Source organism: Leptinotarsa decemlineata, unplaced genomic scaffold, assembly GCF_025532065.1.
Source record: "Leptinotarsa decemlineata unplaced genomic scaffold, Ldec_3_MD MMD2_tig00001393_RagTag_RagTag, whole genome shotgun sequence".
Lineage (NCBI taxonomy): Eukaryota > Metazoa > Arthropoda > Insecta > Coleoptera > Chrysomelidae > Leptinotarsa > Leptinotarsa decemlineata.
Window position 1 is genome coordinate 1,569,456 of NW_027412562.1, and position 26,962 is coordinate 1,596,417.

The following is a 26,962-nucleotide window of genomic DNA, read 5'->3' on the forward strand; positions in this document are numbered from 1 at the left end:
GACAGAGTTCGGTTGTTTCCACTTCTTTTGTGAAGATGGTGAAACTGCAGGAAATAAATACTGCAACATCAATTCAAAAAGAATTCTACCAACTTCTGGTAAAATCTTGAAGTTTATCAACTACTCGTCAACCAAAATTTATTCGGATAGTTCCCGTTAGCATCACTGTGATTCTTAATATTATAAACTTTTGAAACTTGCATCTTGCATGCAGTTCATAGAGGCTTTGTGTTTTAAAAAACACTTCCCAAGACTAGGTTAGGTAAGGTTAGGGTAGGCCCAAAGTGAGTGAGTCTCTTCGACCTCCACCGCAACCCGCAAGGGTTTATTGTGACTCACACCTATGCACACTCGACCAAATAAACCTAGCTTCTCAACGAAGCCGATTCGTTTGTATGGTGAGTAGTCTTTCAGGTCAGATGGTAAGAGTACGGCTTTGCTGAACTCTGATAACCTGATTTGGTGTCCAACGGGGCAGGCACAAAGTATGTGCTCTGCTGTTTCATTATTTTCCAAACAGAGGCGACACACACTGTCTTTCGACAGTCTCTGCATATGATGATTCAAATGACAGTGACCTGTAAGAAGGCCTGTTAGACATCGTAGTCCAACTGTAGTTCTACTGTAGTCCAACAACTGTTTGGTATCAATCTTCGAAGGGTGAATAAACGCTTTGGAGTGAGCCAATCCTGGAAGATTCTGTCCATCCAGGTGTTCAATCTTTCTTTGGCAAAGCCAGACAAAGCTGGTCTGTCCGATGAAGCTACTTGCAGCACTCTCCTTTGCAAGGTAGTCAGCAGCCTCATTGCCTTCCAGACCAGTATGGCCAGGAATTTGCTACCGATTTAGGCGTTGCTCGGTAGGAGCCAAGAGCTTCCAACGCCGTTTGACTGTTCGAGAATATTTTTATTGACTTGTGTATGAAATTGAATTCTTCCAATCTCCCCGCACACAATAGCATAAATTTCCGCTTGGAATACAGTCGCATGGGTTCCTAGGCAGGTCCCAAGACTGAGACTAAGAACTAATAGTTCGACAATAACACGGAAGCTTGGTTGACTAAGATTAGGGACTGAGAACTATGTCTACAAAGTTGGCTCACTTTCAATCAATAACCACTAGCTTATTATATATTCACAGCTAACATTAACTACGGAAATTTCAAAATTTGTATCTACTATGATAGTTGGAAAGAGTTTTGTAAGGTGTACATATTCTTTGGATTTCACTAGTTCGGACTTCCATTGTCTACTATATAAAATGATTTGAAATCCCTGAAACAACTAAAAAAGAAGAATTAAAAATGAATAGCTGAAAATGAGAATTATATTAAACAAAATAAACCTGAAATGAAATAATAGTGAAATAAAATACAAGTAAAAATAGAACAATTGAATAAATAAAAATAATGAAAAGAAAAAAAAAATAAAATAAAAAGTGTAGAGATTCCAAGTCACGTTAGTTCACGACGTTTCGATTGTTAGTATCAACAATCGTCTTCGGGTGATGACTGGACTGATTCCTCCGAGAGGTGACTATTTATGGGTCGTTCGAGTACTTTCACTTATCCCGCTTTCCATTTTCCGCTTCACTGGTTCCGTGGGAGATGACCGTTTTGGCGGGAGTTGGCCATTTTTCGCTTGATGATGGGGTTCCATATGTTGCGTATTTCTACGCTGGCTTGGCTGAATACGTTGTTGGACAACATGTATGCGGCTTCCTTGAATTTTCCCCTAAACCAATGTTCCTCTCTGTGCAAGATCTCAGCTTGGGGCCACTCGATGTTGTGTTGATGGGTCCAAACATGGTCTGCTATTCCTGATTTGCTGATTTCCCCTTGCTGTGTGTGTTTCTTGTACTCGGCAATGCAAACATTCAATGGCCTCTTAGTTTCACCAATATAGGATACCACAGGGTATCCGGTAAATGCAATCCTTGGAATCGCAGTCCGCGTTTGCTGGCCTGGTTTTCGTGAGGCTGCTACGGATAGTGTTACCGGATCTGAAGCAGGTTCTGATGTTGTACTTGGAACCAATTCTTCTTATCCTCTGATATGGGGAAGTGCAAGCACTGGTTGTGACGGCTTCTCTTCCTTGCGAGGCTCCTGCTGTCTTCTAGCCAAAGTCTTTTTACCATCTTTGGAGTAGCCATTCCGTTGAAGATCATTTTTGATGATGTCTAGTTCCTTCTCGAGACCTTCCTTCGTATTACAAAGCCCAAAAACACGGACTAATAGAGTCTTGATGATTCCTCTTTTAGTCGATTGATGGTGGTTGGATTCGTGGTTCAGATACTGTCCCGTATGAGTGGGATTTCGGTATACCGATGTTTCCCACTTAGTGTCGGTCCTCTTCACCAAAACGTCTAAGAATGGCAATTCGTTGTGGATTTCCTTCTCCATTGTGGAATTAATGGAAGGTCTCACGCTGTTGATGTGTTTCAGGAAGGCGTCTAGTTCAGTATTCCCATGGTTCCATATTATGAAGGTGTCGTCAACATATCTCAACCAGACTATCATGGATGTATTTCCAGTACAGTAGAATATCAAATGAAATGGTTATGTTAACATGTGCATAAACAGTACACTATTCTCAGTCATAGTCTTTCTTACTAGTTATTAGGTTCAGTTCTTGGGTACTCGTATTGTTGCATAAACCGGTTATTTGTGCCTGGAGGCGAAATTGAGAATTAGAAAACCCACATTAGAAACGATGGTTCGTGGTGGTTCGAGCCTAGAGGCTAAACAATCAATTTTCATTGCTTATCTTCCAACCCGCGCTAGATGAAGGTTAGACCTCGTTAATCCTCAGCTCGCACAAGTTTCGATTTCTGAGGGTTGTCATTGGTAGGAGAGCGACACGTGATCAAGAGTAACAGTTTTTTCCAACTTTTTCTGGTGAATATTACAAAAACATGTTTTTATATTCAAATATGAATATTATTGAAGGAATTCCATCATCCTGATAAAACTTCTATCGTCTCTGAATCCAAGGTGTGAATCGAACAGTATTTGTGATCTTCAAGAAAGGAATTTAGTCTTACTATCCACGATTTTACCAAAATCTTGCTAAGACTAGTTATTAGGGATATTGGTCTATAGTTAATTACTTCGTCTCTATTCCCACCTTGGAGACATGACGGAAAGTGCCCTATTTTAATCAAGTACTCGATTGAAAACTTGTGATATGGATTCCGCAATATATTGTACAACCAGTTTCGGTGTTTCACTTTTGCCGTTTTCAATCCTGGGTGAATAATACAGTTTCTGAATACAAATGAAACAACAAAAAGTAATTGGCGCTCCAAGGCGACTTGATTGTTTTTTGAGCTGCTGGAAAACCCGGAAAAGCCTGCAGCACCACATCATCTGAAGATCTTTATCTACCAGTGTCCTCTCTTTCATAAAACACAATGTAGTGTGTCTCCAGAGGCTTCAATAAATTCAAAACATCGCCAGTACACTTCGTGACACGACTATCATCAAACTTAAACCAGTCCGTTTTGTCAGAACCACAGTAAACAATGACTGCATGAAGATTATAATAGTGGTCTGCTAGACTGAAGTGTTCATCTATTTCGAACTTTCATAAGAGTTTGGCGCATCTGTCATAGGTTGAGTCATGTTTGAAGATCATCAGTGTCATTATTAGATTGATTGGTGCCTCAGCTATACTTGTTTTCTTATAATAGTCAGTTAGTTTGGCGCATGTTTGGCAATACAGTTGATCATCACCTGTTGAAAGTTCCATTTTCAGATGATTTGACAACAAGCTGGTGGTGGTGAGTTTGAGGAATATATAATTTTTGGATTCATATTTTTCACAAAGTTATGGTGAGTTCATTTTAATTGCTTTCAATAGATTTGTACCCGTGTTGATATACGTATTGTTGAATGTATCTGCTATTCTCTCTATATCATGAGTTGCATTTCCGTCTTCACTTTCTATGAACTTATTACCATCTCTTTTAATTTCATTCTCATTCATCATTTCATTCATGTTCCTCCACAGATTCTCAGGGTTGTTTTTTTTTCATTGATTTTGATTTCATAATAACCATTTTTAGCTATATGTATCAGTCTATAAAGTGTATTTTCATAATTTTTGTATTCATTTGTCGAAGTTGCGTTATATGGATCTATCTATCCATTGGTCAACACTCATACAAATACCACAGTTGGAAAATCTTCAACTTCTCACCAGACATGTACAAGACCTACATTTATACAATAAATAATATTAACCTACTCAAAAACATCTTCAAAAAGTATGTACTCAATTTTAATAGGGACAACGTTCATAACATTCTTATAAAAAAATGAAGACGACAATAGTTATCTGAAATCTATTTTTTTAGTTATCCTTCTTTTCATTTTTTTATAACTTGTACATTGATCAACAACATTTTGCAAAATCTTCACAAATCTTTCAGTGGTGTTTGCTAAACTACTGTCGGAAGAATATTTGTCAATTTATATTTTTGATATTTTCAATAAATTCATCTTCTATTAATCGTTTAATGAATTTTCTGCCCCGCATAATTACCTCAAATTGATTCTTTCAGTGTATGTTAATGTATTCAGTCAGGATGAGCCTATGTTCAGCTCACTTTTCTCCTCGGTCCACCTTGTCGTTGGCAAGAAACACATTCTTTTTTTTCTTCTCATAAGAAATATTGTCATCGCTGTTTGGTGTGAAAATTGAAAGAATCGACCTATAGGTCAGTTCGTCAGTTGAAACCAGCAATCAGAATATCTTCGGCAATAGACATAAAGACAGTAGTTTTATTTCAATATATATATATAAGAAAAGTTTTTGTGGCCTATTTGTGATTGGTTTGGTTTACTGTCACACACTGCTAAAGATATGGAGAATAAAACAAAACAAACGTCTCACATGTTGACTGGCAAGAACGCTATGTTACTGGATTTATGCGTATTACTGGTGAAAGAAGCAAATTTGAAGGGCAGAAGAAGAGCGACCATTACTGGAATCTCGAACATCGAACAATTGCCCAATGAAAAATCTTCTTCCAAGTCAGGTGAGTTCACTGGATGTGAAGGATTATTTATTTTTTTTGGATATTGGTTACATACCCAGAGGGTGACCGAATTGAAACATCCCTCCGTATTGAAAAAGAAAAGTGAGCTGTATCACAAGACTCGAATATTTTTTAAATGGGTCGTCCTAGTGATTCGTTACAGTTTTGCTGAAATTTCTGTTGATACATGGTGGACCAATTGGTGATGTCCAGTTGTTTTTCAGATAGAAGACTTCAAGACCTATCAAAATTACCCCCACGTAAAACTGCCGGACTGTGTCGTGCCCCCCCATGCCCCCTCCGGGTGGAGTGCCCTGAATGGAGGTCTTCCCCACACGGTTACTGTGTGCAGAACATCCCATCCTCCGGAGCGGTCCTCAACTTACTGATGGGCTCTTCAGCAAGATTGACATCTGACCTTTTTTGGTCGAAAGTCAGCCTCAAGGTCTAGGTGCTTTTACTTTCTAATCTAATGAATCATGACCGGTGAGCCAAGCTCACATACATGCTGGACATGCAGATAGCAAGTGCATTAAGGCCTCGCGGCAGGCCCTGCACCTTGTGTCAGGAACCTCTGTACCCATCACGCGACTACGGTAGACTGAGGTGTTGAAGACATCATCTTGGCAAGCCATGATGAACCTCTCAGTTTCCGACTTCAGCCCACTCGACCTAAGATCTGTTTATAAAAATGTCCTTCAAATGAAAAGTAACTTGAATTGAAAATGAATGGTTATTTCAAAAAATTTGTTTTGGCTAATTTCACAACTTCTTTTATATCGGTCCATCTTTTTAATATTCCTTTTTCAACTAGTTCTGAAGGTATGTTGCTGAAAAGAGATAACACATCAAATTATATTCTGTTGTATATTCTGTTTAATAAAAATTTTGTTTGCTTTTGATCAAAAAATAAAAATAATTTTGAGAATGATAATTGGGAAATAGAAATCAAAAATAAAATTGCCTGATGAAGGTTTTTATTTGATGTGAGTCCTCTACATATATTTTATTGAAAAAGACACAACGGGTGATTTTTTAAGAGGTAAAGGATTTGTTTTGAAAAACAACACAAAATATTTTAAAAAACTGATTAAATCTTTTTTGGAATCGATAGAACAATCAATATAATTTATTGTTTGAAGATGATTTCATGCAAATGTTGTCGGCGGCTCCGCGTTTAGATGGTCCATGCGCAAGGTCCAATTTTGGCACACTCTCTCTAACATATCGACCGGTATTTTACGTATAAATGCTTCAATGTTGGCTTCCAAAGCGTCATTCATTGCTGGTTCATCCCTGTAGACATGAGCCTCAACATGACCACACAAGAAATAATCCGAATGCGTTAAATCTCACGATCTAGGTGGCCAATTGACGGACCCCACACGTGAGATAAACTGTTCAACGAAGGCGGCTCTTAATTGGGCCATTGTTTCGCGTGCCGTGAGGCATTTGGCACCGTCTTGTTGAAACCACATGTCAGGCATGTCCAATTCTTCCATTTTGGGCAACAAAAAAGTCGTCAATCATCAGACGGTAGCGCTCGCCATTCACAGTAACGTTCCGGCCATTGTCGTCTTTGAAGAAGTACGGACCGATGATGCCACTGACCCATAATCCACACCAAACAGTGACTTTTTCGGGATGCATCGGTAGCTCTTGCAATGCTTGTGACTGGTCTTCACTCTAGATACGGCAATTTTGCTTGTTAACGTATCTATTCAACCAGAAATGAGCCTTGTCGCTGAACACAACTTCTCGATAAAAATTTGGATCTTCCTCCAACTTTGCCAGCGCCCATTCACCAAATATTAGACGTTGTGGGGGGTCGTGTGGCTTCAATTCTTGCACCAGCTGTATCTCATAAGGTTTTACACCCAAATCCTTTCGCAAAATTTTCTACGTAATGGAGTAACAGAGGCCAAATTGCTGCGAACGGCGGTGAATCGACATTTCACGGTCATCACGAACACTGGCGGATACAGCCGCAATATTTTCATCGGTCCTCACTCTACGTATGCGTGTTGGTGGTTCAATGTCCAAATATATAAACTGGGTTCGAAATTTAGTCACAAGTTTCCGAATAGCTCCTTCAGTAGGCAGACGCAACTGCCCATAAATTGGAAGAAGTGCACGATGCACTTTCTTCACCAAGCATGAAATTTGATAATAAAATTTAATGATTTGCAAGCGTTGCAAGCGTTCATTCGTAAGTCGATTCATGGTTAAATTATAGACCAAACTGTACAAGTTTGACAATGACAGAAGACACGATTCACGCGTGATCTGTCAAAAACAGTGTTACCAAAAAAGATACCAGCAAAAAATCACTCATTACATATGAAGTTAGGAAGCGGGATAGTCGGCGATCTCTGGCGATTAGTCGCCGACTAGTCGCCGACGTTTACTGCAACGTCTCTTCTAAATTTGCTTCAGCTTCTCTGTTCAAACTATACATGGCTGTGGAGAAGTGAGTACCAATCACTTTTTTGTTTTTCAGGAACCACTTCCACTTTCGGTCTGGCTATGACACTAGCAATGGATACGGCACCAATTGTAACATTCGCAGAAGTCATCACTGCGAAGTTAACGGAGGGCCAGAAAAAGCGATTGGTCGGTTCCATTAGTGGCTTCTTCACCAAAATTGAATTCAGAGATGCAGTAGACGCGATGGATATTCTTGATAAAGATGAAACATTAAAAGAATCAGTAATGACAAGGATCAAGTCGCACTTCAAAATAATATTGGGTTACACCATCGAATGAGGGTTTCAGTTGTCAATGTTGTTTGTGCTTCCCCGTTTTTACCCCTAGACGTTATTCAACGATTGTTTCCATTTTTTTATTCAATCTCTAGGAATAATTTTACTCGTGTCCATGTTTAAACAGTGTATGAAGGTGAACTAGTTTATTGATTTTAATTTGTGATTTTATACTCCAACATATCGAAAAAGTAATATAGTTATATTGACAAATGAATATTTGAAATATATTTTTAGGAAAAATTATATCTGTTTTTTTTCTGCTAGGAATCTTCCGGAAAAAGTAGACACTACTTCATTTCTTAAATCATGAAAGTTTCAAATTTCAAAAGCTGTTGTTCGTGAGAGAACAGCTGATCAAAAATGTTACACAGTATTTCTCAAAGAGTTGGAGCCATATGGAAAACTCTTTACTAGCGATTTTTGAGTTAAAAGTAATTCTTAATGAAAAGTTTGCAAGGACTGGAATTGAAAGTAGGCGACTGAAATTCCTTTCAGTCGCCTACGAGGTTTGGCAAAAAATATTGATTTTGCTCAAGATTGATATTGATATTCGAAATATTTCTTTCAAATAATATCTGTTTTTTTCAGAAACGTTACGTTTCTGGATGTACCCATTACTAAATGATAGGAGACTTTCATGAAAAATGAGAATTGAAACTTTCTTTGTTCGTAACTAACATTACTACAGTTTCGTCCTAAAAGAATATTCTCAAAATAATTCAATAAACAGTTTTAAAACGAATAAAATAAACGAATCAAATGGAAACAAATCATATCAAACTTCAATATTTCATTCATTCCATCATTGTTATTTTTACAATTCATATTGCAATAAGAAATTCAAAACTGCAAAAGGTTTGAGAATCCACTTTTCAAAAATTCATAAATCTGAGTCAACAACGTTTTTCTCTTCCATCCAAACATGTACAATGAGTCCAAACCTGATGCAAAGCTATCAATAATAGACTTTCTTCATACACACTTCATTCTCACATATTGAAGAGAATTCCCAAAGGAGCAAGAATGTGTGCTGCAGAAGCTTTGAGCAAAGCTATAGATGAATGCATTCAGACCAATTCGTTAGATCTCTGGGATTATTTGCTTTGTTTTGCATACAGATGCTTTTGTCTTCCATCACATAAAGAAAATCGTAAAAAGTCTCTCACTTCACTAATCAAGAAGAACATTTCCAATATCTGTCCAGAAATTTCCATTCACAAATTCGAGAGTCGATGGCTGCTTTATTTGAGTATTTATTTGAGATTTATTTGAGGTTAAGTGGAAGAGCAATTGAATGATGACTTGTCATCATGCAAATTGAACTTCGCCTTTTATCTTCTCATAATAAATGAACTGTACATGATTAATTAGCTTTAAATGTATTATAATATAATAAAGATGATATTATTATTATATAACTTTAAGATTGTAGATAATTTCGTTCGTCAATTAAAATCTACGATGAAGTGCCCACATTGTGGAGACTCATGTGTAACTTTCGATGCTTTCTGGGATTTGTCATCCCCCATACCACAAAGAACTGGCCAATTGAATTTATCACAGTGCTTGGATTTCTTCACAAGAGAGGAAACTTTGGATGGACATGAAAAACCGATGTGTTCAAGTTGCAAGGAAAGAAGAAAATGCACAAAGTCTCTATCGATCCATAAGTTTCTCCGTATTTTAGTCATTCATTTTAAAAGATTTTCTCAAACAGAAAATGTGACTCCTTGTCGTTTTAATCTATATGCACTTTCGAATCACTCAGGATCTACCTACAGCGAACATTATACAGCATTCTGCAGACATCCTTATACTGGCATGTGGCACGAATACAATGATTCACACGTGTCACCAATTTCACCAAAATCGCTTGTGAGTGGAGATGCATACATCCTCTTTTATGAAAAGGAGGAAAGAAGTTCGCACTTTTGAGCGTTTTGAAATGTTATTTCTGTACTGTTGTTTTCAATGTTATGATGAATTAGTTATGTAAGATTTATATTATATTATATTCATCTGCCAGATGAAAAAAAAATCATATTGTTGGTACAGACTATTTCATCCTGTATAGAAATTACCTATGCATAAATGCTTGTAGCACATATTTTGTACATGAGGAAAGAAAATTTTTTTGTTTTCTTTTAAATGTTTTTGCTTTGGTGCTTTGATGTTTGGAGGGGTGCAAACTGATTGTAACTAAGGATTGAAAAAGTTAGCTTTTTTTTGTTTGAAAACATTGGCGAATAAATGATATGTATTTTGAATAAAATTGAGTAGAAATGAAGTAAATTGAGGGGTATTTTTTAATGTGTTATTTATTTTTATTTATTCATTAATTTTTGTTTATTTTTATTTATAGTTATATTTTATTTTCATTTATCAGGTTTTTATTCAATATTCGAAGGAACTGAGTTTATATATTTTCTTTATTTGGTAGTGTGTTATATAGTTTCGGACCTATACAAAAAAGGCTGTTTTGGAAGTGACTTTCTCTAAATAACGGTATATCAATCGATTGGTCCGTGATGAATCAGGTTGGAATAGTTTTGTTGAAATTTATGGTTGGTTTAATTTTTTTTATGCATGACACATATCATTTAACCCTAATGACGTTGTTACTGTTAATAGAAAATTTAATGTAGATCTAGTTCCAAAAATTAACCATAAAATTGAAGCCAATAGGTAAAGGTGTCTGACACAATGAGTGATCTGAAAGAGATTGAAAATGACATACCTCAGGGAACTGTATTGGGACCTCTTTTATTCAATGAACTATTTTCAGTCGATTCGACTCGACAGTAAAGTTAAGGTCTAGTCACTTATGAATTTTCTTTCAGAATCAATCATGCAAAGTTTTAATATTTAATCACAATCGAATTTGAATCCATTGATTCAATTTGGTTAGAGCAATAACTGATTGAAATTGTGAGAGAGGTATAACGTATGATTCAAAAAATATGACACCTAAAAGTTATTTTGATTTCATGACTGTGAGTTTTATTTTGGTGGCCTAGCCTTCAGTTTTTCCATCATTTCATCGAATAATCGTGTAGAAATGTATTTTGTGTTATATTCAAAAGTAACAAATTTTGTTGAGTTCCAGGTTTGGTGAACACCCTTGATGTGGGTACTTATTTCTATAACTCATAAGATAAGTTTGTGACTTATTGTGCTAAGAGTGACAGTGCTTTTGTTATTTTCAAAACAATGGATCAAAAACAATTTCGTGTTTTAATTTTATATTGCTTCTTGGTGGGAAAAAATACCGTTCAAGCGAAGCAATGACTTGAGAAGTGGTATAAGGACTCCGCTTCATCAGAAACTACAATTAAACATTGGTTTGCTGACCTCAAACGTGGTCGTAGAGATACCGATTATGCTGAATGCAGTGGACGTCCAATTTGAGGCAGTAACACCAGTTAACATAAAAGGCATCCACAAAATCGTTTTGAATAATCGATAAGTGAAGTTGCGTGAGTTAACTGACATTGTAACTGTTTAAAATGGGTGCCGCGCAAGCTCACTGTTGACTATTCTGTTGATGAATGTTGATGATTCTGATCAGTGTTTGGTCATGTTTAAACATGACAAACCGAAATTTTTGTGTCGATATGTGACAATGGGTGAAACATGGATCCATCACTTCACTTCGAAATCAAAACGATCGTCATTTGAGTAGAAAGCAAATAGTGAACTCCGTCCAAAACTCCCGAAAGCACAACAATTGGCAGGAAAGGTTCTGGCCTCGGTATGTTGGGATGTGCGTAGTGTATTATTTAATCGACTATCTTGTGAAGGAAAATACCATCAACAATGCAGTCATATATCATTATTGGATCGTTCGGTTTCGAAATTGCAAAAAAAGACCGCGTATGGCAAAGAAAAAAAATTGTGTCATCGAGACAATGCACCGTGTCACAAGTCAATCAAAACAATGGCAAAACTACATGAATTGAGTTTCGAATTGCTTCCACATCCACCGTAATCGCCAGATTTGACTCCCAGCGACTACTGACTGTTCGCAGACCTCAAAAAAATGCTCACAAGTAAGAAATGTTGCTCGTATGAAGAAGTTATTGCTGAAAGTGAGACCAATTTTGAGGGAAAAAATAAATCGTTCCACAAAAATGGTATTTAAATGAGCGACGCTGGAATTAAAGCCAATTCTGAACAAAAAGCCGCGTTTCCTTCCTCAGCCACGGGACTTTTCAGCCCGGATGTTAGGTTTCATTAGTCTTTAGAATTATGTCCGGTCACTTTAGACTTGAAAATAGTAATGAAATAACGAAAATTGCGACAGAACTGAATTTTGCTGAAGACCTTTATTTCATCATAAAAAATAGAAATTTGAAAGTCCCAATCTGTCCCATGAGCGCTTCAGAAGTTATTCAGGGTCAAAGGTCAAAATTTCAGGTTTTTTGAGTTTTTCTCGAAAACCGTGAGTTTTATCAGAAAAATACGCCAGACCAAAGTTGTAGACCCTAAAATTCTCTACAAAAATAGTTTCTATAACTTTTTCTGTAGGTGTCACCGTTCCTGAGATATCGCAATTGTAAAAGTCACATTCTATTTAATATGCACACGTTTCCACACCACTGTGAGGTAGTGCATTTTTTCAACGTGGTTTCCCCAGTAGGCCTATTCCACAAATCGTTATAACTTAATTTTCAGTCACAATACTTATTATTTAACTGCATGAAGATTATTCGGGTTGATAATGTTTATGGAGTGTAGTTGTCAGTTTGATTTCTCATGATACTTTGATCTGATTCAAACTCGTCATAGTCAACTTCAACAATCATTAGTTCTGCGATTCCTTCTTCGTCTTCTTTCTCTTCTTGTCAGATGTTCATAAATTGTTAAAATAATGATGTATCAGTTGTCTCTTCATCAACATCACATGAATCATCTGTTGTACTCCACTGAACATTTGAACAAGAGTGACCTTGGCAATTGGTACACGCAGGTGAACACTGTAACCCTACTTTCCTACAACCGCATTTGTCCCTTGCCATTGCAAAAAATTGTGTTAGGGAGTTTTTCAGGAGCAGGGGGGAGCAAAGTTTTAATTGGTGCCATAGTATTATTTATTAATTTCCAACCCCAGTCTTCAGGGTTAAGTTGATTTTGTTGCCATGTCTGAACTTGATAATATACCCGATACAAGTGTTGAATAGCAGATGCCGATGTTGGAGGAAGACAAGATAGTTGTACTTACTTCTTGTTTCGGGTATTTTTGACAAAGGTTAAATATCCGTACTCATCAATGTAATCTACTTTTTTCGGAGCGCCATAAATAGCATGGAGAAATCGAATTCCTTTCGTAATAATTGTCTGAGGTGGAGAATCAATGTACGTAAAGACTTTCGTACCTTTTTTTTCAAATAATTCAAAAACTGAATTTTTGCCCCTTCTGTACATTGCCTATGTAGTATTACAACCGGTTATCGCATGTAAAAATAAAATATAGTTTCGGGATTTTGGATGAGTTGATGAACTTTTTGAAGAATGTCATTCGCGTCATTTTGAGCTTGTTTAACTTCAATATTTTCAACCGTCAATTTGTCATATTACATAAAACGTGACTTTTACAATAGCTATAACTCAGGAACGATGATACTTACAGAAAAAAATGATAAAGACCATTTCTGTGAAGAATTCTGAGGTCTACAACTTTGGTGTGAGGTATTTTTTCGATAAAACTTTGACCCCGAATAACTTTCGAAGCGCTCATGGAACAGATTAGGATTCTCGAATTTTCATTTTTTATGGTAAAATGAAGGTCTTCAACAAAATTTAGCTCTGTCACAATTTTCGTTAATTCAATATTGTATAATAACCGGACTATATATAAAAACGTTTTCTCTATCTTGAACAAGAAAGCCACAATATACCCAGCATAGTCCCCCTGAATTGATTCTGTCGATGAATGTTGATGTATTCGATCAGTATGAGCCTATGTTCAGCTTTCTTTTCTCGGTCCACCTTGTTATAATATTCAAGGTTTGGTTCATTCGTTCCCTTTACTGGGACAACTGTGCCGTCGGCAAGAAACACATCCTTTTTTCTGCTCATAAGAAATACCGTCATCGTTACTTGCTGTGAAAATTAAAAGAACTGCCCTATACCTTCAGTCGTCAGTTGAAACCCAGCAAGCAGAATACCTTCGGCTCTAGAAAAATCGACACTGATAGTTTTTGTGACCTACTTGCGATTCGTTTGGTTCACTGTTACACAGCAAAAGATATGGAGAGAAATACGCAACCAGCTTCCTCACATTCTGGAATGTTGACTGGCAAGAACGGCATTTTACTGGAATTGTGCGTATTACTGATGAAAGAAGCAAATTTAAAGGGCAAAAGAAGAGCGGCCATTACAGGAATCACGAACATAGATGTAATGCCCGATGCAAGAACTTCTTTCAGATCAGGTGAGTTAACTGAATGTGAACGATTATTTATTGGTTACAGAACTTGGCTTGACTTGAAAAATCCTCCCGTATTGAAAAAGTTAGCTGTATTATCAGGCTTGAATGTGTCGTCTTCGAAAACAGATACAGTTTTGCTGAAATTTTTTTCGTTTACAAAGAGAAGACTTCAAGGCCTATCAGAATTACCTCCATGTATGTGATGGTAGTTTTTGCGGTAAATTTTCGTTATGTGGACACCCGGCGATTTTGAAAAAATTTTTGACTGTACTTACGTATTTTGATGCGTAGATTACGAATCCGAAAGAAAAAAGCGGCGCTCTCCCTTATTTAAAAAGTTACGGCCCTTCAAAGTTCAGAAAAGGGCAAATTTTCAGCCTTCTTTTTCACCAAATAAACTATTTAAAAACACAAGCATTTATTCACTAGGTCACCTTTACACCTTATTCCTCCTTCTTTAACACTTTTCACTTCAATAATCAACATTTTTCTTATAAAAATGTGAAAAAATGTACGGAGCTGCTTTTTGGTTACATATCACTGTATTTTGCGTTTTTAAGGTTAATGATATGATTGGTACGACTGATGCAGTCAATATTCCTAAAGTAATTCAAATGTTTTTTGCCTTCAATCTTTAGCTCGTAAATTGGTTTTTGGCACTTTTCTTAAAATTACAACAAATGTAATGAGCTTTTTTCTTCGGTATTTTCATATTCCGCTTTCTATTGCATCTATACCATAAAGTGTCATAATTTAATTTGCACTCTTCATTGCAATTAGTACAACGTATTGTTGCTGCAAACACTCCTACTTTAACCAAATATAGAATTATATTATTTCTTACTACTAAATTATGAATTTCGTTCAAATTCATTTTGTATTTTTCTTTCACGTCAAACTAAAAATTCAACTCTACGAATTTAAAATAGTAGGTGACGACAAATACCAACCGCTTTTTTCTGAAATGTCACTAGTATCTACCTACAAATATCAGAGTGTCACCAGGAGAAGCATTCGTTTTTTATAAGAAAAATGTTGATTATTGAAGTGAAAAGTCTCAAAGAAGGAGGAATAAGATGTAAAGGTGACCTAGTGAATAAATGCTTGTGTTTTTAAATAGTTTATTTGGTGAAAATGAATGCTGAAAAGTTGCCCTTTTCTGAACTTTGAAGGGCCGTAACTTTTTAAATAAGGGAGAGCGCCGCTTTTTTCTTTCTGATTCGTAATCTACGCATCAAAATACGTAAGTACAGTCAAAAATTTTTTCAAAATCGCCGGGTGTCCACATAACGAAAATTTACCTTTCCATAGATTAATAATTTATCCCACTAGTTTGGACTTTCATTGTCTACTGTATAAAATGATTTGAAATCCCTGAAACAACTAGAAAAGAAGAATCAAAAATGAATAGCTAAATAGCTGATACCAACAATCGAAACGTCGTGAACTAACGTGACTTGGAATCTATCAACTTTTTATTTTTATTTTCTTTTTTTTTCATTTCTTCATTTTTATTTATTTTTGTTCAATTGTTTTATTTTACTTGTATTTTATTTCACTATTATTTCATTTCAGGTTCATTTTGCTTAATATAATTGTTGTTTTCAGCTATTCATTTTTGATTCTTTATTTTTTAGTTGTTTCAGGGATTTCAAATCATTTTATATAGTAGACAATGGAAGTCCGAACTAGTGAAATTCATCATGAAACATTATCAATCACCTTCAAACAATAATTTATCCGGTTGCAAAATATCATCTTAGCTCATTTTATTCTTTCTACTGTCGAAGCAGATAGATAGTACTTTAAAATAATTCACATTATGAAAAACAATAAAAACCTAACCAATGAAAACATTTCAATAATAAAATCTTTAAATTTTTTTATGAATATTATTCATTACTGAAATTGCTCTCAAAACAAAATATTGAAAAAAAAAGATTTCCTTTGAAATATCATACAGGGTCTAAAATAAGCCCAAGTAGAGTTTTTCATTTGTAGTGTATTATTCTTTTGAATTTATTCTATGCTAAAGAATCCAGTTCTATTCTTCAGTCACACAGGGTGATCGAGATATCGAAAAATCCTGCTATTCTCTGGAAAATGGATCATATTTTCGATAATTTTAAAAATATGACATTTTTTTTATCAAATATTATTATTCTTCCTTAGTTCCTGAATTGCTTCGAGAAAACAACAGCATTTGAAGCAGTGATGTGTGAAAACAAAGAAAATCTTGAAAAAAAGATAGGATATGAATTGTTCTTCACTGAAACTGAAATTCGATTGGAGGATTTTACGTTATGCTTGTTCTCATTACCCTCCATGTCCCCTCCCGGGTTGAGTGCCCTGAAGTAGGAGCTTCCCCCCCCCCCCCATTTATTTAGCGAGGAGAACCCACTACCCCACTCCATCCACCCCCGCTCTCCGAGCGGTCCTCAACTTACTGATGGGCACTTCAGCAAGATTGACATCTGACCTCTTTTGGTCGAAAGTCAGCCTTTAGGTTCTTCTCTTTCGCGATCGGTAACTTCTCATTACGTGTCATATTACTTGAATTGAATTGAGAATGATAAAATAAGGATAAATATTGTTTGAAAAATCAATAATCATCTCTGAAAATTTCCATTTTAGTTTTCTGGAAGGCCTGTTTCAGCGAATAATAGCTTATTTTGTACCACTTGTTGGTGTTTGCAAACTTAGTGTCCCGAAAAGTTCTCAAATTATCCAAAAACTGATGAATATTTTGTAGAAACTTGCAATTCAGATTTGATTATTTAATTTTACCTTGTTCCAACGTGTATTTTTTATTATTGATGAAAAAATTCGTATTTCACTGTAATTTTAGAGAGCTAATCATTTTGTGTATTGAAAAATAGTTCATAAAGTAAAAATGCTGAAAAATACTCCTCTGAAAATACTTCCAAAAATATTAATGCCCGTCCGGTCGGAAATTCTCATGGAAATATTAAAAATAAATAACTCTAAAACTACAGAAACTTGTATTACATACAAAGCGATGATTCTGGAGGGTCCTGAGGTCTCCTATAAAAAAAGCCGTTTGGGTGTTTCTGTTTGGGCCACCCTGTATATTCAGGTCTGGAAGATAATTATTAGAGCTCGAAATGACTTCGTCACCGGGAATGTCACTAACTGCACATTGAAAATTTATTTCTACTACAACTTTATTGGTGATTAAGAGATTGTATTGATATTCAATAAAATCACACATTATTTTTGAACGATTTGTGTCGGTTTGTGTTTCACTATTTCAAAATATACCATAACAAAAAGCGTAGTTTATTGTACTTTTAATCTTTCTTCAACCTATTAAATGAAAAAACAATCTGAGATTTCCAGTTTCTTGTAAAACTGAATAATTTTGAATATAATTGCAATTATTCGGACATATTTAGAATGACGTATACAGGGCCGTCTTTATGTGGGGGGATGGGGGAGGAGTCTCCCCCCTGCTTTTTCGACTTTTTCGAAAAAGTTGGGAAATTATGGGCCGTGCAACGTTGTTCCTAAAATAATTTTTTGCTGCGAACTGGTTTATTTTGGGCAAAAAACCCAGGAGACATTTTTTGTTAAGAATGAAACAGGTTATCGGAAATAAATTTTTAAATGGTAAACAAATGATGAGACAAAAAATTACATTCGAAATTAATTTTAGGGGTTGCGTTTTCCACCCCTTTTGTTCATGGCTATTAACTATAGATTTTGGATTGTTTTTTAATATCTGTTCTAGTTGAGGCATTGTTGTCAGAATAAAAGAAATTTTATACTATTAATAACAGTTTATTCATATGAACATTCAGTTAGTAAAAAGAATATTTGTTTTATGATAAAGTTCTGTTAAATATCGTTGCAACAAATATGAAGTTAACGGTCACCTAAAAAAATACAAATTCAAGCAAACTGATTCGATTGTGGCCACTTTAAATACATATTAAATCAAAATAGTAAAAATATGTATCATACGGGGGTAATTCAAAATTTTCCAAAAGAAAAAAAATTCGAATAGCAGGCCATTCAATTTTATTGTTATTCATTTCCATATTGAGTTGGTTTGAGTTGATGTTTTTGTATTTAAAGGGTGTGGTTAGGATCATTGCTTAACATTTTGTCACATTGAGTTTTGTTAATATTGATATAAATATACTATATTATTCCTATACTATATACTATAGTATAGGAATAATGAAGGACCCAAGACACTTCCCTGTGGTACACCGAAGTTATTGGTGATGGGAACCGAGAATACATTTTCCACTTTGGTGATCTGTTTACGATCTGTTAGGTAGTCCCTGATCCATTTCAATACAGTACCTTGTATGCCTATGGCTTTCAACTTATCAATCAGTATTTGCCGATCAATCGTTTCAAAAGCTCTCTTCAAGTCCCTAAAAATTGCAACTACACAATAACCACTGTCAATTGATTTTTTCCATTTTGTTATGGTTAACTGTAGTGATGCTTCGCATAAATGATTCTGTCTGAATCCTGATTGATAAGTCATTAACAAATTATTTTTATTCAGATAATTAAGTAGTTGTTGGTAAACAATATCTACAGCACTTTTTCTATACCAGGTAATGTATTGATTTGTCTGAACTCTCATGCTTTGCTAGTGTTTGCCACCTTCTGAATAGGGTTTCAAAAAGAAAACTAACCAATAGAGTTTATTCTATGATTTTCACTTATAGTGAAAATCATAGTTTTTTAGTTATGTTTTTTAGTTTTTTAAATATGGATTTTCATCAAGTATCGACTAGTTCTATTCAATTACTTGTTTTCAGCTGACTTAGAAATGTGCCATGAAATCGTGAGATATTGATAAAGTGTAATAATATATGACCAATTACTCCAAAGGTCTGTTTTATGAATTCAATGTCAATGATTTCACTAGCAGTCTTATTTTCCAGTTCATGTATAATTGTGGAAAGCTCGGGTAATTGAATTTGTTTGAATTCAGAAAAGTGACTGTTAACAGAAGTGAGGCTATTCCATTTTGGGGCCTTTTCAATTGAGTTTAATATTTCTTCAATACGTTTAACGAAATACGTATTGAATAACTCCATGGCACACCATTGCACTCACATTATATTCCAGTATCAAAACAAGGGACTTTAGTTTTTGTATCAACCAAAGATTTTAGGGTTTTCCACATTGCTTTAGAATTATTCCTAGAGAGATAGTATTTCTGCATGATTTGTAAATTTCATGTCGCTATCTAACCAGAGAATTAGGTTTTTTCATATTCTGACAATAGTAGATTAATATCGACTCGTGTCATTGCAAGTTCCCGTTTACTTTTTGGCCAAAAAAACTAATTTGAATTCGGAAGTGTTCAACTTGAAATTATGCGAGGAAGAATTGACAAATCATCAATAATTATATAAATTTTCTGCAATATGCTGAGATTCATCACCATATTGATGAATGTGACAATTCTCAACAATAAAACCAAAATCAGATGTATATTTAAAAGAGGAATAGACCAAGTATCAAGCTTTGGTGTACTCCGTCGCATAGTTGCAAAAGCTGACATCTACAAATTGTCATTCCAAATTAACTGTTGTTTCAATTTTGCTTGGATTTCGATTTTGCTTCATTTTAAAAATATTCTGAATTTGCTTCAATTTCTTTGTTCTAGCTGTACACGGCTGTGAAGAAGTTTTGGGTTTTTGTGTTTTTAACTTATTACTTCTTTGTTTTTCAGGAGCCACTTTGGGCATGGCTATGGCACTAGCAATGGAAGCGGAACCAATTGTTCCACTAGCAGAAGTCATTGAAACGAATATAAATGACACCCAAAAAAAAAAACTGGTGGGTTCCATTAGTTGCTTCTTCACCAAAATTGAACTCAAAGATGCAGCCGAAGCGATGGATATTCTTGCTAAAGATGAACAATTGAAGGCTACAGTATTGACAAGGATCAGGTCACACTGTATACAAGAATTAAATTACAATCTCCATTAAGGGTTTCAGCTGTCAATGCTGTTCGTGCTTCCCCATTTTTATCCCTAGATGTTATTCAACGATTGTTTCCATTTTTTTATTCATTCTCTAGGAATAATTTTACTTGTTTCAATGTTTAGATAGAAGTGTGTAAAAGTGAACTAGTTTATTGATTTTAATTCGTGATTTTATTTTTCAGCATATTAAAAAAATAAAGTAGCTATACTGACAAATGATATTTGAAATATATTTTTAGAAGAAGTTATCGAATTTTTTTCTGCCAGGAATCTTCGCAAAATGATGACACACACTACATCATTTATTGAATCGTAAAAGTTTGTCGTTCGTAAGAGAATAGCTGATCAAAAGGGTTACACAGTATTTCTCAAAAAGTTTGAACCATATGGAAAACTTTATATTAGCGATTTTCGGGTGGAAAGTTATTCTTAATGAACAGTTTACAAGGACTGAAATTGAAAGTGCAACCATTGATCATAAAATTACTTTCAGTCGCCTACGCCTGAGTTGGCAAAAATATTGATTTTGGTCAAGATATGAATAAAATAGGCTTGATATTCTACTCTCCCAAAACGAAAGTACTCAACTACTGCATTTTTTATTTCCTTTCACAAGATATATTTTCGGAGAAGTACATTTCTGAATAAAAATAATGATAATGAATTGTTCATTGTTTTCTAGTGAAATAATTACAGAAATGTGAAGCTTATCCTTAAAAAAACAGCAAAACAAAAGGTGAAGTGTTAGGTCAGTATATCGATTCTTCAACACTCCCCAGAAAAAACAAGAATCAATGAATCATTCCTCGAATCTACTCGGTTATAATAATGCAAGTATAAACAACCCTTACAACTTATACAGTGTGACCTACTTGAAAGCGGGACACCTCCGATTTCCAAAAACATTTTGGAATGTAGAGTTCAAAAAAACCATACTTTGAGATCAAATATAGTTTTCTTTCTACAAAAATCAAGGCCGGCTGCGAACATTTTCATAGGTGAAATACAAATAATCATATGAGCGATTTTTTTAATAGAAATTCCAAATCACCATTAGTTTCGGCCCCTCTCAAATGGTGGTATGCCAAATTCCATCGAAAACTATTCAGTAATAATTAATCTGTGGTCGAATCGAAGGAAATTTATTAAGAATGGACTGAAAAGTAAAAAAAATCGAGTAATCGTTGATGACTATGTGGCAAATTGAATAAACGAATGAACATATTCATTGTGATCAAATAATTATTGGACAAATCAAACAATTGAAAAACAATATTCAATAAATTTTTGTAGACAGAAACAGAAATTAACATTTTTTGTTGTTTCATTCAGTCCGCCATCTATTGCAATGCTATTGTCATATTGTCATATTTGAACTGGTTCATGAATTCAATTTTATTGTTATCTATTTCCATATTGAGTTGGTTTGAGTTGATGTTTTTGTATTTAAAGGGTGTGGTTAGGATCATTGCCTCACATTTTGTCACACTGAGTTTCATTTTGTTAATATTGATATAAATATACTGGTAGTTTTGATAGGGAATCGTTCATCTTGTTGATAGTACCATACAGAGCATTGCCTGAGATTGACAGTAACGTGTCATCTGCGAATAAATTGAGAAAATCACAGTCATGATATTATTGTATATCATTGATATAGTATAGGAATAATAAAGGACCCAAAACACTTCCCTGTGGTACACCGATGTTATTGGTGATGGGAGCCAAGGAGACATTTTCCACTTTGGTGATATGTTCCTGATCCATTTCAACAATACAGTACCTTGTATGCCTATGGCTTTCCACTTATCAATCAGTATTTGGCGATCAATCGTTTCAAAAATCGTTCAAAAATTTCATTGAAAACTATTCAATAATAAATATATCTGGAAAGCTGAATACACTTATTGAATGAATGAATCGAAGAGGTTTTGTATGAAAGTGTATAATTATAAAATTATTGCAAAGCGCTTTCGACTTTCGTCATCATCAGTGCTCACCTGAAAGTAAGTGATCCAATTGAAATGAAAGTTTTATGAAATTCAAAATTTGGATTTTTTCATTTATGAAATTTGGAAAATTATTATGATTAGTTACTTGTCAGGCAACAAGAAGTATCAAAGTGAGTACATGGCACATTTGTAATATTTGACTTATATAAAACAAAATAGGCAGATAACCAAGATAATACATTATTTGATTGAGGCCACGTCGTTCAGTCAAAGTATTATATGAAAGAAGGGCAACTTGAGACAGGATGTGTCAAGTGTCATGTTAAAAAATAATGGTAACAACTTGAGGAGTGATTTGAAATAATTATATAGAATAAACTCGTTCGGTTGATGACTTATTTATTTTGTAGAAATCCATTTTGAATATAGCAAAAAGAAAATACTTATGTGTAGTTTCTACTGTGTTTATTTATTCGTTACGACAGGTTTCGGCTTATAAGGCCATTTTCAAGTAACTTCCACAAATTGAATGAATGAATGAAAATCGTATATTACAAGTTTTACAGTTATTTACAATTTTTGTGTGTGTATGTGTTTGTGTAGGACCCTGCTATAGACTTATGCCTCTTCAGGGTGGGTAGGTTGTGTGTGTGTTTTGTGTTTTATGTTGGTGTTTGTGTTGTGTTGTTTTTGTGTTCCAGTTTTCTTCATTGTTTTTTATGTTGATCCATGTGGTAGTCCGGGTTCGTTGCGGTGGTCCAGATGTTGGGACTCCGTACGGGTTTTTGGGCGGGGTTGTGAGTGTTTAGGATTTCGGTTCTTTCCGGGACGCTGCTGTCAGGTATCCGCTATCTGTATCCCAGTGGGAAATCCTCTAGGATGTCCTGGATCGGCTCCGATGGGTCTTCCATCGCACCCAGGAGTCTGGCTGGGGGAAAGGGGAGCTTTTTCCTAGGTTTCCTTCGGGATCCTCAACGGGGGATCCATGGCGATGTGAGCGTGTCGATGGCATCGGTGTTGTTGCTGCTCATCGTCCTGGTCGCATATCGTCCTCGGAGTTCCTGAAATCTTTGGTTGATTGCTGTAGTATTTATGAGGTTGTATAAGTGTAGGGAAGGGTATCGGTAGTGCAGGTTGTGTATGTTGCGTAGTATTCTTCTTTCGGCCGTAAGGATGCGGTGGGACAGTCTCGGAGGAAGCGTACAGTATATCATTGCTTTGTAGTGGAGGACTGGTCTTATAAAGGTATTATAGGTATGAAGCAGAGTTCTACTGTCGCATCCCCCAAGCTTTCCTCTCAGAGCTTTTAGAAAGTTAGCTCTCTTCCGGACTTTGTCCAGTGTCTCTCACAGGTCGATTTCCCAGTTGGGGGTCCTCGTGAAGGTGACCCCCAAGTAGGAAACCGAGTCCTGGAGTATGAGGTTTTCCCCCAAAAGTCTGAGATTCAAGTTGTCCGGGTTTAGTTTGGGACGGGTAGAGGTGTTAGGGTGTTGGAAGAGGATTGTTTGGGTTTTTGTGGGGTTGATTTTGATACGCCATTTGTTGCACCACTGCTCGAAATGGTCGATCATATTTTGGGCTTGAGTTTGCAAGCGGCGGATGTTGGAGGCGGAGGAGTATAGGATGGTGTCGTCGGCGTATTGGAGGATTTTGTGGGTTGTGGGATCATCATGTGCATAGATGAGGAATAGGGAAGGGGCAAAGACTGATCCCTGGGAGACTCCGGCTTTAGGGGAGAAAGGGGTGGATAAAGCTTCACCGACTTTGACGCAGATAAGTCGGTAAGATAAATAGGATGCTACTAGTCGGATAAAGTGATGAGGCAGATTGATTTGGATAAGCTTCTAGATCAGGCCCGCGTGCCAGACCTTGTCGAAAGCCTTTTGAATGTCTAGGGAGATTGCAATGGTGCAAAAGGAAGCGTTGATATTTTGGGATATGTGGGTGTGAAGTTCGACTAGTGCGTTCTGGGTAGAATGTTCGGTCCTGAAACCATGTTGATAGGGAGGGATAATGTTGTGGAGTGTCAGGAAGTCGTTCAAACGGTTAGTCATCAATCGTTCCAGCAGTTTTCCAAGGCAGCTAAGCAAGCTGATGGGTCTGTAGGAGTCGGGATTAGTAGGATCCTCGTAGGGTTTAGGTATTAGAATTGTGTTAGCCTGTTTCCAGGCGTTTGGAAAGTAGGCGTGTGCGAGACACGCATCTAGGATGTGTATTCCACAAATTGTCAAGTTGCGTCTTGAATAGTTTGGACAGATATCTGCTCTAGGTACCCGACCTAACACGTTACCAATATTACAATATGTCACGATTACCAACTATTGGATGGATCCTAAAATTCCTAAATTCAAAAGAGGCGAGCTGCATAGATCTAGTTGGTCGTTGAGAGTTTTGAATTTGGGGTCCTTGTACAATTTATTTATTTCCAACGCTTGCATTAATTCATCTCCCTTCCTTTGTTACATGTATGAAGAATTTTCATGTTTCCCTTATTTATTGTATGGTTTGTTTCTTTCAGATGTCCATAAATGGCTGATTTTTTATCTGATAATACATGTTCTCGGTATCTTATGTCGAAGTTTCTGCCTGTCTGACCTGTATAAGCTGCTGGGCAGCCCCCCCTTTCTAGTCTATATATTCCCCTTTTTTCCATTTATCTCTTTTGGGTTTTGCGTTGAATAACATGTTTCCTAAATTATTCTTATTAAAAACATAAGCACATCATCAGTTTCTTTCCCTGTCCGTGCAGGGTATCGAAATGCAGAGGTGAGAAAGGGACGGCAAAATTTGTATAGCCTACTGGAGGCAAATGAGTTAATCCGCCACTGTTGTGATGGGTCAGTCTTCACCGAGACCCTCAGATCCTCGTACTGGATTACCGTAGGTCGATCATTTCGGGTCTCATCTTCGGGGCTGAAGTTTCCGGAACGAAATTTTACAAACCAATGTCGAACAGTGCGTTCACTAACACTATCATTGCCAAACGCCTGGTTAATTTTAGTGCAATTTGAACTCGTAGAGAAAAATTGTCCAAAAATCGCTCAACGACATCATATAGTAATGAACTGAAATGAGACAAAAAATCACAATATTGAAAAACCTCAATAGCATCATTTTCGATAAGCATGGTTTGAGTTTCTACCGATAGATGGAGTTTTTTGAATGAAAGATGGCGAGACATTTCTTAGTCACTCAATTCGTTGCATTTTGCATTCACTTATATCAATACCACTGATTCTGATCTGTCAGTATTAAATTACAAGCAGTATATGAATTTTCTATCTCATCTGTCATGCAAAACATCAATGTATGTTTCACCACTCATCAATCTCAAAACTTTTGAACAATCAAGAAATTATCAAAACTGAGTAATTTTTGAACGGTGATCTTCTATTTTTAATATATCAGAGATAATAATTGCTCGACATTATCTAGAAAAATAATGGATCGATTACTTACGACATTGTTTTTCGGAACTTCCACATGGGAAGCATAATCAACAATGACAGTGAATTCGTATTGTTACAAAAGTTATATATTGTTTTGAAAAAAGTAAAAAATGTATCCCCATGTTGACACCGTAACAGCAGACGAAAAGCGGATAATAATTTGGGGAAATAGAATAGTTCTCCAGATGAAATATAGTATTAGCAAACTTCCATTTCATTTCAATAATCACTTGTCCCACAGAATGTTCGAGTTGAAAAATTCATTATCGTCATTGATAGATTCGTTAGCTGACATTTATGATATCTATATCAGTAACAACGAATACAAGATTATGTTTCAATATTATCAGGTGATGATAAATCATTAATGAATTGAAACAAGGATCCGAAATAAATTATCTTTCATGTAATCAAAGTTGACAATGTTAATATATAGTATAATAAAAAAAGATGTGTAGATCATGCAAAGAAGTAACTTCTAAATATTCGTATGGGATCGAATCAGATAGAATACACAGGATTCCTGCACAATATAATTAATGAAAGAAGTAAAATTTCACCTGCATGGAACACTGCCATCCTCTTTGTTTGAAGGTGATTGACAGTGTTTCATAGTGCATTTAATCAGTTCGGACTTTCATTGTCTAGTACGCTACTGTTGTGATGAATACTGATCTTTACGAACAAAAGATCGAAGAGGTGCTTCAGAAAGGAAAATACACGAAGATCGTAAGGAACCCTACTGCATCAATTGAAAGGAAGTTGTACCAGATGTTGAAAAAACACCCAGTCTATTTTTCGGAAAAAGATAGATCATCGCTAACACCGCACCACAGTAAGCCTCTCACTTGTATGGACTGTATGGACTATCGAAAATCCACAAGAAAGATGTTCGGGTCAGACCGATCATTAACTCCTCAGATTCAGCCACTCACAACTTGTCCAGATTTTTACTACCTATAATCAAACCACTGCAAGGAAAAACATCATCTTTTGTGAAAAATTCAAGGCATTTTGTTGAACTACTAGGGACAATCGAAGTCAAAGAGCAGAATCAACTGATCAGTGTAGACGTGGAAAGCCTTCACACCAACGTCCCTGTCGAAGAAGCACTATCTGAAAGATAGATCAAACTTACGGATAGATACAAGTAATCATGGAATTACTAGGATGTTGTATACGAAACTGCTACATCCAACTGAAGGACGAATTATTTACGCAAGATGAGGGACTGCCAATGGGATCGTCACTTTCACCGGTTATACAGTGTGTCTCACCTCTCATGGAAACAACCCCGTATCTTCCGTAATATTCAGGACTGATGGAAATGCTCAAAATGCACCTA

The 26,962-nt window shown here is 35.9% G+C and overlaps 2 protein-coding genes and 1 long non-coding RNA gene across 3 annotated transcripts; 2 read left to right on the top strand and 1 right to left on the bottom strand.

The window, feature by feature from the left end:
* The first annotated feature begins 4,709 nt into the window (after nt 1–4,709).
* LOC111504489 (uncharacterized) lies at nt 4,710–8,045 on the top strand. Its single transcript, XM_023159052.2, has 2 exons — nt 4,710–5,040; nt 7,541–8,045. The coding sequence occupies exons 1-2, from the start codon at nt 4,866–4,868 to the stop codon at nt 7,804–7,806; spliced, it is 441 nt and encodes a 146-aa protein (XP_023014820.1). The 5' UTR covers nt 4,710–4,865; the 3' UTR covers nt 7,807–8,045.
* A 5,846-nt stretch (nt 8,046–13,891) lies between these two features.
* LOC111504490 (uncharacterized) lies at nt 13,892–20,460 on the top strand. Its single transcript, XM_023159054.2, has 2 exons — nt 13,892–14,238; nt 19,961–20,460. The coding sequence occupies exons 1-2, from the start codon at nt 14,055–14,057 to the stop codon at nt 20,218–20,220; spliced, it is 444 nt and encodes a 147-aa protein (XP_023014822.1). The 5' UTR covers nt 13,892–14,054; the 3' UTR covers nt 20,221–20,460.
* A 2,233-nt stretch (nt 20,461–22,693) lies between these two features.
* Nucleotides 22,694–26,745, bottom strand: LOC141482584 (uncharacterized). The gene is made up of 2 exons (XR_012465598.1): nt 25,628–26,745; nt 22,694–23,236 (listed from the first exon to the last, which is right to left on the bottom strand). It is a non-coding gene; the product is annotated as an uncharacterized lncRNA (long non-coding RNA).
* Between the last annotated feature and the right edge of the window lie 217 nt (nt 26,746–26,962).

Excerpts from the sequence above, each read along its gene's own strand:
- LOC111504489 (XM_023159052.2), top strand. The coding sequence starts at position 4,866 with ATGGAGAATAAAACAAAACAAACGTCTCACATGTTGACTGGCAAGAAC. Across the intron at positions 5,041-7,540 it reads AAAATCTTCTTCCAAGTCAG|GAACCACTTCCACTTTCGGT; the intron begins GTGAGTTCACTG and ends TTTGTTTTTCAG.
- LOC111504490 (XM_023159054.2), top strand. The coding sequence starts at position 14,055 with ATGGAGAGAAATACGCAACCAGCTTCCTCACATTCTGGAATGTTGACT. Across the intron at positions 14,239-19,960 it reads AAGAACTTCTTTCAGATCAG|GAGCCACTTTGGGCATGGCT; the intron begins GTGAGTTAACTG and ends TTTGTTTTTCAG.